Below are 12,778 nucleotides of genomic sequence, written 5' to 3' on the forward strand. Positions count from 1 at the left end.
ATGGTCAGCCTGCCCAGAAGAGTCCTGCAAGGCAACCTCACAGCAGAAGGCTGCATAGTGTTCTGTTGCAGCTCCAGACGATGGTATTATGTAGCTTGCCTACCAGCCACGATCAAACTGCCAACATATTTCATATGCGAACCGGTTTTGTTCAAATCAGTTTTGTTCAGTAATAAACCAGCTTCATAAAAATCTGCACGCCCAATCAAATCTCAGATGGACAATCAGAAGCCCTGCTGAAAAGCCACAGCTGGGCCCACCAATTTCGACAAACACTTGGCAGGCGTCCAGAAAGGTGCCTGAACAAAAATAGTGTATGGGTAAATTTTCATTCATGACTCCCTTCTTGCAATTGCCATAGTGAATGGTTGGGTAGGAGTGTGTGTCAAGAAGTGGAGGTCAGGGGTATCAAAGAGAAGGCAGGAAGCAGAGAACTGTTTGCCTCTGCCTGAGATACCAGCGAGCCAGAGGCAGTCAGAGCCATTGTCAAGATGGGCCAATGGCATGACGGTCTACAGAGAGATGAGATACTGAAATCTTCATATACGGAAGAACACATCACCTAGAGCAGGGGTCCCCAACACGGTGCCCATGGGTGCCATGGTGCCTGCCAACAATTCTCCTGGTGCCCTTCAAGTGTTTTTAGGAAGTGGGTGGGGCCAGATGGAACTTTTGCTAGACAAGGCTTCTGATGAGCTGTGCAGATTTTTAAAACAATTCCTTTAGCAGCAGCTGCGACATCTCAAGGATCTTCCCTGGGTGACTGAAGGTATACTGTGGTCCCGGTCACACGGGCCAGAAAATGCAGGTGGGGGGTAGCGTGGCTGTTTGCCCTGGAACAAAGTAATGCGCGGCAGCCCAATCACATGTCCTGTGGACGTCCTGTGGGTATGCCGTTAGGTGCCGATCACACGGCTATCCTGCAGCGTGGCAAAGAAGCGGCGCGATCACCCATATGGCCAAGGGATTTATTTTCCCTCACCACAGTGTGCGCATGTACTGGTGGGCGTTTGTGCGCATCCTGTGGAGACAAAAAAAAACCCCATCCAGTTTGCAACAGGACATGGGCGGGCGCCAGATGCCACGGGATTCCAGCAGAAACGTGATCAGACGCCCGCCCTTGCCCCACGTTTCCCGGAAACTAGCACATCGTATGTACTGGTTTTTTACTCCGTATCTTTGGCAAGAAGCCATGAGTTAGCCACGGGTGCACTACGCTTCCCAGATGTTGTGGTGTGATCGTGCCTGGAAAATCCGCCTATCATCCGTATCTTTAGCATGGCAAATGCTCCGTGTGAACGGGACCTGTGATTGTTTTCTGTCTGGGTCTGCCTCCTGCAGCAGTTATTTTGTGGCTGGGCTGACCACACTGTGTCAAAACTCCAAAGTTGTCCACAGGCTCAAAAAAGTTGAAGAGGTCTGACCTGGACATTCCACTGTGGGGACTGTCATTCCACTCCCAGAACACTTCCACCACTCCCAGGGGCTGTCATTCCACTCTGGGGCCTGTTATTCCAGTCCCAGAACAGTTCATCTAGGCTCAGAGGCATTATCAATTGAAAACTCACTCTGCATTTTCATTGCAACTATTTTGTGCTATCCTGTATTTCAATGAAACCCATGCAGGTCAATTGGCATTCCTGGCTCCCATGATCTCTAATGGGCCTTCAAGCCTCTCCCTTTGTTTCCAAATGGGCAATCCTGTCATTTCTTTTAATGCACACACACACCTCGCGCAGATGCAGGATGGTCGTGGATACTTGCGGATGCCACTGTGGAAAAGGTTTCCCAAGTGGAAGAAGGTTGAAATCCATTGCAAGTAGATTCTCCCTGTCCTGCTGAGGGAGCCAGACGGAAACTCGCAATTTGTTCTACTGCTTCCGACCAACACGGCTGACCACCTGGATCCATTCCGACTGGTTAACGTACAGAACTCTAACTAGCTCACGTTTCCTATTGCTCGCAGTGGAAGGCCGATCTCTCGCTTGGAGCGAGATACAAGAAGTGGGGGGAAGGGACAATGCAGACGGTTCCAGGATTGACTGCTTTTGCCATCTCACGCCTGGGACTCTTCCGCGGAGAAGTTGCGTGACACCGCGCTCGGAACACGAAAGGCGTCAACCTCCGCTTTCTGCCTTGTTTCCTTAACTGCCGCTGACCGACTCGTAGAGATGGTCCGCGAATTATTTTGCAGTCAACACGGCGATTTGAATGAGTTCAAACGCGGTCCCTCCTACGACCAATCCCTTTCGTCTCACAGTTTGAGCCACGCCCTCAAGAGGCGGGGCTTGCGGGGAATTCCGCTCTAATTGTCATGTGAGGGGCTGGTCACATGACAGGCGATGTATTGTGGCAACTGGTGGTGGGGCTGCAGTGGGGTAGTAGCGATGGAGTTTCCGGTGGTATGGGGACTGCTCTTTGGAGCAGCGCTACTGTGTGGGGGTGAGGCAGCCTGTGGTTATCAGGTAAGAGGGTCCGAGAGAGCCACATCTGGGAGGAAGGTAGAGATCGGATGAGAACTTGAGATCGGATGGTGGAGAGTGAGCGCGACTCTGTCTTAGAAGGGTGGCGGCAGTTTAATGGGTGTCTGCATGGAGCAAAGGGAGACAGTCAGGCAAAAAGCCAGATGGGATACTCTGGAGATCTGGTAGGGGGGAAACGAGGAGAGTGTAATATGTACCGATTTACAGGAATTGCTCACATCAGGGACTCACTAGTACTATCGTTTTTTCTCCCCTGTATCTAAAAAAGAGCCTTGATGAAGGTTTTAGCTATTGGCCCCTCTTGTAGGTTTTAATGGGGGGGGACCCCCGATAATGTGGCATTGGTAAGATGATCTGTAAAAACATAGGCCTTCAAGATTGCTTCAATGAAAGGAGGAATCCTGGGTGGTTCTTGATAGGTACTCTGAAAGAGGAAGTGTAATGCAGCATGCCTAGAGCCGTGCTCTTGCCTTCTGTGAGAATAACTATTTGCTGCCATGTTCTGCTGTCATAACTGCTAATGCATATCTCCCACTTTTCCTGTAAGGATCCAGTGACAAGGGCAAAAGTGCACTCCATAAACCAGACAGGCATTGCAAAAACCTGTGAAAAGGAAACAGCTCTAGGTTAAATGATCTGGTACAGGTTGCCTGAGAAGGAAGTGTTTTCAGTGGGCTCCTTGTCAGAAGTACAAAACTTCAAGACTGGGAAAGGAGTGCTGCTAGTAGGTGAGACTGAGGCTGTTCTTAAACCAAGCCCTGCAGGCTCAAAGGACAAGTCCGTACAGTTTGGCCTTTTCCTGCAGAGTAGGGCTGGAGGCAAAGTATACCAGAATTGCCCTGCTGAGTCAAACTAAAGAGCATCTAAAGCCAGGATTCTGTCCCCAGCAATGGCTACTACCTAGATATGGCTAGAAGGGCACACACATGCTTTGAGAGTCAGCATGATATCATAGTTAACATACTGGACTTTGACCAGAGAGTCTTGTGCTGAACCCCCTACTCAACCATAAAGTTCACTGGGTGACCCTAAGCCAGTCGTTCCCTCCCAGCCCAGCTTACTTCACAGGGTTGTTTTATTTATTTTCTGCTTTCTCACAGAGGCTTGTTGTGAAGGTAAAACAGAAGAAAGGGCAGAACCACGTTTGCTGCTCTTCATCTAAGGATAGATGGGATAAATGGTAGACCCAGTGTTCCCCTAAGTGAATTTCTTTTTAACATTGCTGTGTGCTGTGGCAGTGAATTTTACAAACTGCATGATTGAGTGTCTTCTGCCACTGTTTTTTCCACCACTGCTTCTGGGGCTCTCTGGGATGGCATCTGACTGTACAAATCCCTGTTCTTCCTGACACTGCACACCTTCCAGAGAGAGCTGAGTTGGACTATGGTTCCATTGTGTGTGTAAACTGATTAGAGAACAATAGGAGATGCCTTTCCCAACAACTGTGTCCTTCATCTCTACTCTGTTGCTTTGCGTTCTTTTCTGCTTCCCTTATGTCCTTGGCATTTCTTAGCCTGAAAGTCTGGCCAGTCTGACTCCAGGCAAAAGTCCCTTCCTGTCTATGTGTTCTTGGAACTGACTTCCCCAAAGAAGCCTATTTTTTTTTTACTTTTTATTATATCATACCTGCATTTGGGTAGTTCAGTTTCTCATGCTTCTCTAGCAGGAGGGCGTCCTGTGCCTTTGCTGCCTACTCGCACTGGCAGCATAACCTATCTGCTTCATGTGGGATAGGTGCAGTGTGTGTGAGATCAAGTGTTACATCAAGGCCAGATTGTACCCAGCGAGCACAAAGGCTTAAATTCGTGGCGTAGATCAACCCAGCAGCTAATGGAAATTATTGCTGTGGATTGTTGTCAAGGCTAGTAGCAAAAAGATGCAGAGCATTTGAAAACCAGGAGAGAAGCACAGCCTTGGTCTCTACCGTCACTTTGGAAAACTTCACTGTTAGTTCTATCTTTGCCTCCAGTAACACAGTAGCAACTTGCATTTAAAATTGTATCATACATACCCTCCCAGCTATTGCCGGACGCCTAAGTATTTGTAAATTGAAAACTTCCCTATGATACAGGAAGGTATTTTTTAATGGGGCCACAGAATTGTTCTCCAGAAACATGGTGTATGTGGCTGGCAGGCCTTTCCTGCTCAAGAAGCCAGAAAGCACATGCTTATACACTCCAGCCACAGCAGCGTGTGTATGTGTGTGTCTACCTTCACAGTGCACACTCCAGCAGCTTGGCTGAGGTAGATTTGTTCTCCCAGGCTGGGAAAGTGTGTAGATGCCTTTTGCCGTGTGAATGTAGAAGGTGCCACAGATGCTTTCTTGCTGTCTCTGAGCTCCTTCATACATGAGGCTTAAAGCATTTTGTGCTGTTCAACGTGAATGTAAATCTGTGTAGGCCAGGATATTTGCGTGATGAATGTTTTTCTTCTGCATTAAAGTGGTCTCAATTGTGTAAGTCTCACATATGAAAATGCTCTTGGATTGTTTGTAGCTTGTAGCATAGAAAAGAAAGCAGAAGCTGTATGGCAGTTTCTGGAAGCTGATTGCTGGCAGTCCCTTGGCTTTACCAGAATTCTGCTGTGTAAATTCTGTCCCACTAGTCCATTCTTTTGTTCCTCTGTATTTAATAACTGAATGGTTGTAGTGCAAGCAAAGCACCCTTTGGCTGTACCAAAATAAATTGGGTCCTACACCCATTTATTCAGAAGAAAGTCTCATGTTTCTGGGACAACTGCAAGTAAAGTAGACAGGATTTTGGCTTTTGAGTTGTCTGGGGGCTCTGCTAGCAATTGTATGAGCTCTTCAGGATAGAACTTAAAATAAACCACTGAAGTTTCGATAAGTCCTGGGATGAGCCTTTAAACTAAACATGACCAATACAGAAAAGTGCCTTGCTTGAAACTTTGACAGCAGTGTGTGATTGAGAATCAAGACAATGGATCTCAGCCTTCCCTGCTGTTAGTGCTAGGCCACACTACCGTCCCAACAAGAGAACCTGGAGAATTTGGGCAACCAACCTCTGCTGCTTATAATCTATCAAATCCCATTCCATCTAAGAAATGGAAGAAGTTAGTACCAAGAATGTATCCCTCCCCTTGGCTTACCCAGTAGATCAGAATTGTTTCCAGTGCATCCTATGAGCAGAATCTTAGAAGGCCTCCTGTTTGGCTGTTCTGATCTCCTTGCATTGTGCTTCTCTGCTTGCAGCTAAGATGCTCTAAAGCCACTAGGTAAGGAATGTTATAGGACAATAGAGTCCTTAACCTGCCACCAGCATCCTATGACACACTGAATCAGTAGTACAAACCAGTAGTACTGAATCAGCCCTGCTGTAAAACATCCAGTTTGGTGTAGTGATTAAGTGTGCGGACTCTAATCTGGGAGAACCGGGTTTGATTCCGTACTCTTCCACTTGCACCTGCTGATGTGACCTTGGGTCAGTCACAAGCTCTGGCACAGCTGTCCTTGAAAAAGAGCAGTTTGTGTCAGAGTTCTCTCAGCCCCACTCACCTCACAGGGTGTCTGTTGTGGGGAGGGGGAGGGAAAGGAGTTTGTAAGCCGCTCTGAGACTCCTTTGGGTAGCGAAGGGCGGGGTATAAATCCAATCTCTTCTTCTTCTTCTATTTATGTATTTATTATTTTAATTTATAGCCCGCCCTCCCCACCAGTGGGCTCAGGGCAGCTCACAGATAAGGCACATGCCAATACATAAAACAGGGTAAAAGCAACATAAAAACAGTCATTTACAATCTTTCAAAGTGCTCTAGATGTTTCAGTTGGTCTTCAATAAAAGATGGCATCTTGAAGATGGTACTCCCAGTTCTGTGGTATCAGCTCCATGCATCGCTGTCATTCACTCCTCCCAGGGCCAGTTGGCAATGATGGTGCAAGTAGGGATGGTAAAGGTGGTGGTAGTGGCGGCTCCTGCTCAAAAGCCTGGCGGAAGAGCTCCATCTTGCAGACCCTGCGGAACTGCGCAAGGTCCCGCAGAGCCCGGATCTCCTCCGGGAGCTCATTCCACCAGGTAGGAGCTGCCACCGAAAAGGCCCTGGCCCTGGTTGCAGCAAACCTGGCCTCCCTGGGGCCTGGGATCACCAGGAGATGTTGCGTCCCCACAAACTGTAGCTCTCAGTGGTGGCTTTTCTACCTCCCTCCAGGTATGCCTTTTCAGCTGACTGGTGCTCCCTTGTGGCAGTTTGTGAGGTGTTTTGTTGTGCTGTGTAACTTAGCTCAGAGAAGCACCCTGTCCCTCCCTCTCTGCTTTTTTTAGTCCTGCCCTGTGACCAAACCCAACATGCTCAATGTCCATCTTATCCCGCACACACATGATGATGTGGGCTGGCTGAAGACGGTGGATCAGTATTTCTTTGGAGGTGAGTTGCAGCAGCAGGGCAGGCTGGTGGGAGGGGTCTTAGTGTGCCCCCAGCAGTGCTGTTAGGTCCCCAAGAAGGCTACCCATTGAAGTCTGATGTCAGTGCTAAGGCTGCCTGTGCTGACTGCGCACAGGTTGGAGCAGGTGTAGTCCAGTACTGATCCCTGCTGAAACAGGGGTTGGGCTATGCTCCTTAGCTCTATGCAGATAAGTGCTGCTGGTAAAAAGGCCTTGGCGGTTTCTTCCTCCCCTGTGTGCATCTAATACCTTCCTGTTTTGAAGGTCATGCTAATGTGGGTGGATTTTGCAAGCATATTGCCTTCCAAGGGCAGAACAAGGTCACTGGGAATATAAGCCTTCCTTCTGCATCTTGCTGTTGAGGAGAGTCCTGAGGTGGTGTTGCACTGCTTCATGGATCAAAGAAGGGGTGGCGGTTCAGTCCTAGAAGACTGGCTGTGATAGCCGTTTGGCTGAGGGTGACAATAGATGAGCCAGTGGGCATTGGGCCTTACCTTTTCTGTGGAGTACTGTCTCTTCCAACCAGCCAGCAGTTGGAGGTGGTGCTCCGTAGAAAGTGGAGGGCCCTAATTCAGCCTTGGGTATTCCTGCTCAGCTGCCTCTCACTTGTTGTCTGTTGCCTTGCAGTTCGTAATGACATCCAGCACGCTGGGGTGGAGTACATCCTTGACTCGGTCATTCCTGAGCTGTTGGCTGACCCCAGCAAACGTTTCATCTATGTTGAAGTGGTGTTCTTTGCCCGCTGGTGGGGGCTGCAGACAGAAGCCACCCGCCAGGCTGTGCAGCAGCTTGTTGCCGAGGGTAAGGATGGATGAAAAGAGTCAGACTCTTTTGGTGTCTCTCTGCCTCATAACACGCAGGTGAGGAAGAGGCAGAGGTCTTTGCTGAGGGGTGAGCGTGCCTGATGGGAAAGGTAAGGCTGGAGTCCAGGCCACCTGAACACCATAACTAGTTCAAGAGAATTTCCTGCTACAAGGATGGTGAAAGACTGGCTGCCACTGCTTCTACTTGCAGCTGCATTGCCAGGCCGCAGCCTGGAGAACTCTTCGGTCTTGTGTTGATGTTGTTTTTTTTAACTGCTCCACACCCACGAACAGAAATACAAATGTGGCTTCTCCCCCTTAGCTCTTCTTGCACTGCCCTCTCCTACTTGTTGGAGGTCAAAACAAGAGTCCTGCTTCCTCTAGCAGGCAGGCAAGAGGGTTAGGTGGCAAGAGGGACAAGCCCATGGGTGCGTCCTCCTTCATGGCAGTGGAGGGCTGTGGTGGTTGCTATGATAGCAGGCTGAGTGTGGGTGGAATGTGCAGGGAGGGGCCAATAATGCATCCCTCTGCATCCTTCTTGCAGAGCTGTGTAGCTTTTGCATTGGGCTCTCTCTTGCTGCATTATGTTAGCATGTAGGTGTGAGCCTGCAGTTCCCTCCTCTTCCCCTGCTGTAGTGTAGCCTAGCGATCTCCCCCAGGTTCCCCTTTTAGCCCTGGTGGGTGTGAGGGGTTGTCTTCTAGCTTGTGTTTTACGTGCCTGCCCCCCTCTTCAGCAGAGCTGCAATGAAGTATTGCCAGCACCTTCTCCAGTCAGACGTGCTTTCCCTCTCTCTGCAGGGCGCTTGGAGTTTGTGAATGGCGGCTGGTGCATGAATGACGAGGCAGCTGTACACTACTCGTCTGTCATTGATCAGATGAGCCTTGGCCTCCACTTCCTGAAAGAGACATTTGGCGAGTGCGGCCGGCCCCGGGTGGCCTGGCACATTGACCCTTTTGGGCACAGCCGGGAGCAGGCGTCGCTGTTTGCACAGGTCAGCCCACACTTCCAGGATCAATGCACAAGGACCACCTCTCTCCTTGCCTACATGCACCTGTGTGATGTAACTGGCATCCTTGTCTTAAGCCGGTGAAGCAGTCCTTGAGCTTTGCCTGTCCTCCTGCTCCCATGGTTGGGCTTCTCCGATTCAGTTTGCATCCCTTCTTCTGCCTCTCAGACACTTTTCTTGTCTTTTCTGCCCAGATGGGCTATGATGGTTTCTTTCTGGGCCGCATCGACTATCAGGACAAGGCCCGGCGCGAGGCAGTGCGGGAGATGGAGCAGCTGTGGCGTGCGAGCGGGAGTCTAGAACCTCCAGTTGCTGACCTCTTCACTGGTGGGTTAAGGGCAAGTTCTTAAGTCTCTCTTCTTCTGGTTTGGGGTCCTCATACCTGAACATCAGCCAAATTGTCTGCTTGGCTAGTGTATATGTACATTTTGTTCCCCTAGGAAATGTGTCAATCTCTTGCCTCTAGCTATTACCAGAGGATCTTCCAGCAACTGGCTCTGGCAATATGTGGAAGCAAGAGAGGGGATTAGGCAGGTTGGTGGTTAAACTGGTTCAGGTTCAGAAGTTCATTCCTGGGTCCCTCTGCTTGAATGTCTAGAAAATTGTGGAAGAGCTTACAAAAAATAACATGAATAGATACTGCTGTTTGAGGCAACAAGCAAAGGTGGTCAGGAGAAAGGTGGAACGGGAATGCTTAGGCGTTGCTGAGTCTTGCTTAAAGGTTTGCTTCGGACTTATACATGAAAATGTACTCCTCTTAGACGGGATGTGTTCCATCAGAATGTGCAGGGAAAAGACAACTGCAAGGAGATGATGGAATTGAACTTTTGACCTGCACAATGAAAGCCGTAGAAATGTTTTTCTTCAAAAAGTGAAGTGTCAGATAAATGGGAGCTTAGAGTAATGCAGGGTAAAAATGATACCGTCCCAAGAGACCAAGCTTGCTTCTGTACTCTCCAACACTGCAGGAGGAAAGCTAGGCACAGCCCTGGGTGCTGGTTTCCTCATTATCCCTGAGAAGGCTAGGTGGGCTGTCCACCTTCAGTTGTAGTTTCCAGGTTGTCTTGAGGGGCAGTCACACACAGAGCACTTGAGAGTAATCTAGCAAAGAAGATTCAGGCGTGTGGCTCAGTATGGCCACATCTGCCAGCACCAGAAAAAGGATAATATGCGCCTGATGTAAAAGATTGCAACAGCACCACCCTGCTTTTCTCATGCCAAGACTAAGACCTGGAGCACCCTGAAATACTTTTCCTGGTTTAAAAATGGTTTATCTTTATCTCATCAAGACGTCTGCCCCTTCCAGAACATCTGTGTTTCCAGCCTGTATCCCTAGTCAGTATTCGATTGTAGCTTAGTCTCCGTTAGTCATCCGACCAGTAGATTCTTGTTCAAAACCAAAACAGGTGCCTCTGGCTGCTTAGCTGGCTGTCATCAGCATATTGGTATCACCCAGGGTCTCACGTGTATTGGTGGCAGTACTGAACCTCGAGGAACCCGTGTGTTTGATCCCAAGGAAATGTAAATAATCACAAAATTAGAAAGAAAATGGTCATCTACACCTCACAAGTCACTTTGCCTGGAGGTCTCTATTTTGAAATTCAGCATCTTGGTCTGCATTCTTGACAGACTGTTAAAGTGATGAGGGAACGTTTGATTAAGCCAGTAGTTCAATGTGCTCTTTGCTCCTCTCCAAACACCAGCACAGTTGAATCTATAGCTGTCTCACTGGGTATGTAACTCATGAATTGCATGTGTGCGCATCTGTCTGGGTTGACTTGGATTATATGGGGAGCTCTTCTTTTTAGGTGGGGAACATGGCTAGTGTAGGTGTTGCAACATAGTGAGCAGAGGACATAAATGTGCGTGCACTGTAATTGGCTCATGTTTGTACTGGTATTTCCCTAGATGGGTCCAAACCCCAGCTCACAGTCTCGCATATTGTTTTCCTACCTTGGGTCAACCGATTTCTTTCCCTTCCTGTCTACTAGGGTTGCCACCTGTGGGTTGGGAAATCCCTGGACATTTGGGGGGTGGAGCCTGGGGAGGGTGGAATTTGGGGAATGGGCTGAACAGGGATTTGAGGCTTAGAGTCCACCGTCTGAAGCTGCCATTTCCTCCAGGGGAACTGATCTTTGTAGAATGGAGACCAGTTGTACTTCTGGGAGAATTCCCGGCCATGCCTGAAGGTTGGCAACCCTGCAGACTCTCTAGTGCTGTTGTGCAGCTTGTTGGTGCCTTCTCGGCTTCCTCTAAGTGCTCCTTCTCTGTTTGTAGGTCTAATCGCTTGACCTTAACAGGGGGTGCGGTGGATGGGATGGAAGAACTAACAAGCACACATTGCCCTTTCCTTCTCTCTTGATTGTCTTTTGGTAGGTGTCCTACCAAATGGCTACAATCCTCCGATGTCTCTCTGCTGGGATCAGTCCTGCTCTGATGACCCCATTGTGGACGACGACAGCGATGAAAACAATGTTCAGAATCTAGTGGCCTATTTCCTAGGGGTTGCATCTGCCCAGGTTAGAGGAAGGAAATTGGGTTTGGGAGCCAGGACTCCTTGGTCCGGTCCTGTCAGTCAGGGTAGTGTTGGCGGAAGTGAAAGCAGGAGAGGTGAAGCAAAATCTGGGATAGCAAAGGCTGAAAGGAAAACTGTGGCCTGTTTCCAAGAGTGGCCATTTGCTGGGGAACAAGGCACGCCTTTTAGGGTAGGGGGGTCACTAGGGTAGGGGGGTCACTACTGATAAATTTATCAATTCTTCCTGCAGTCCAAGCACTATCGCACCAATCATATTGTCATGACAATGGGCTCTGATTTCCAGTATGAGAATGCCCTCCTCTGGTACAAGAACATGGACAAGCTTATCAAGCACGTCAATGCGCAGGTACTTTGGCATCACAGCCTTGGCTCTTTTCCTAGCCTGCAGGCCATCCCCACGCAAGCCTGGTTTGTTAAGACCTCCTGTTTCCTCTCCTGGAAGGGAGCCAAAGAGCTTTCTGGGCTCTGAAGGGGGGGTGTCAAAACACAGGTTCTCTCCTATAAACACTATCCTTGCAGCAATATGTTGTAAATGTCAAGTGGAGGCAAGGATCTTGTCCCTCAGGGTACCTGGAAGTGGTAAATCCGATTTTAAATGGTGCTGGTCAGTGAATAGTGCCATCAAAACTGTGTGTCCTCCCCCTTTACACCATAAGTGAACCAAAAGACTTACAGAATACACAAGGGCAGGTGTGCCTCTATCCCCTCCATTGCTCACAGATTCTCCTTCTGCAGGCAGAGACAGAGCAGGAGAAAGGCAAGGCCTTCTGTCCTTTTTCCCCTCCAGAGAGCCTTGGGGCTTGGGTTTCCTTGGGTCTCTTCCTCCTCCTCCTCCTCTTCCTTTAGAACAAGGAGAGAGAGGGTTCATCCAGTTCACACAGTAGGCTCTGTGATCCGGAGGCTCCACCCATGTTGCACGGCAGCTACTTCTGGTGCTTTTTTGTCTTGGCCTTGCCTCAGACCATCATCCCTTTCTTCCTTCCTCTCCCTTGCCCTTCTCTCTGAACTGTATTTTATTGAGGCAACCCATGTGGCATACTGCAGAGAGGTGAAGGCCGGGCTGTGCCAGGGTTCTTACTAGTAAGGGGCACAAGAGGTTGGCAGAGAGCACAGGAGGACACTCAGTGTTTCAGGCATTAGGCCTGTTCTTGTCCCGCAGTCAGAGCACCATCAGAATGCCACAGGGCAGCCCTTTAGGTCCCCAGGGTACGTTTGCCTGTTGATCTCCTCATTTCTCTCTTCCAGCAACTCCATGGGAGCCACGTCCATGTTCTCTACTCTACCCCAAGCTGCTACTTGTGGGAGCTGAATCAGGCCAACCTGTCCTGGTGAGAGGGCTGGCAGGGCTTTCAACACTATCCTTCTTGCAGTGGGCGCATTTTCTGTGACTGGGCCTAATCGCATCTCCCTCTCTCACCCTCTTCCACCACACATGTGCTTAATTTAGTTCTTCCTCTATGAAACCATATCTCTATGATCTGGGTTTCCGTGTTGCGAGAACTGGTTGTTTCAGAGGCATCTGAAAGCTGCTGTCAAAATGGAGCCCCCCAGCGCC

The 12,778-nt window shown here is 49.3% G+C and overlaps 1 protein-coding gene across 1 annotated transcript in view; it reads left to right on the forward strand.

Moving 5' to 3' along the window:
- Positions 1–2,350: 2,350 nt before the first annotated feature.
- Positions 2,351–12,778, forward strand: part of MAN2B1 (mannosidase, alpha, class 2B, member 1) — a 33,301-nt gene continuing 22,873 nt past the window's right edge. Inside the window, exons 1-8 of the mRNA XM_015415824.1 lie at positions 2,351–2,465; positions 6,758–6,860; positions 7,505–7,678; positions 8,479–8,672; positions 8,882–9,014; positions 11,064–11,206; positions 11,453–11,569; positions 12,469–12,551. Coding sequence (XP_015271310.1) covers positions 2,388–2,465; positions 6,758–6,860; positions 7,505–7,678; positions 8,479–8,672; positions 8,882–9,014; positions 11,064–11,206; positions 11,453–11,569; positions 12,469–12,551 — 1,025 coding nt within the window. The 5' untranslated portion in view covers positions 2,351–2,387. The remainder of the gene's footprint in view (positions 2,466–6,757; positions 6,861–7,504; positions 7,679–8,478; positions 8,673–8,881; positions 9,015–11,063; positions 11,207–11,452; positions 11,570–12,468; positions 12,552–12,778) is intronic.

Source organism: Gekko japonicus, unplaced genomic scaffold, assembly GCF_001447785.1.
Source record: "Gekko japonicus isolate JY-2015 unplaced genomic scaffold, Gekko_japonicus_V1.1 scaffold46, whole genome shotgun sequence".
Taxonomy (NCBI): domain Eukaryota; kingdom Metazoa; phylum Chordata; class Lepidosauria; order Squamata; family Gekkonidae; genus Gekko; species Gekko japonicus.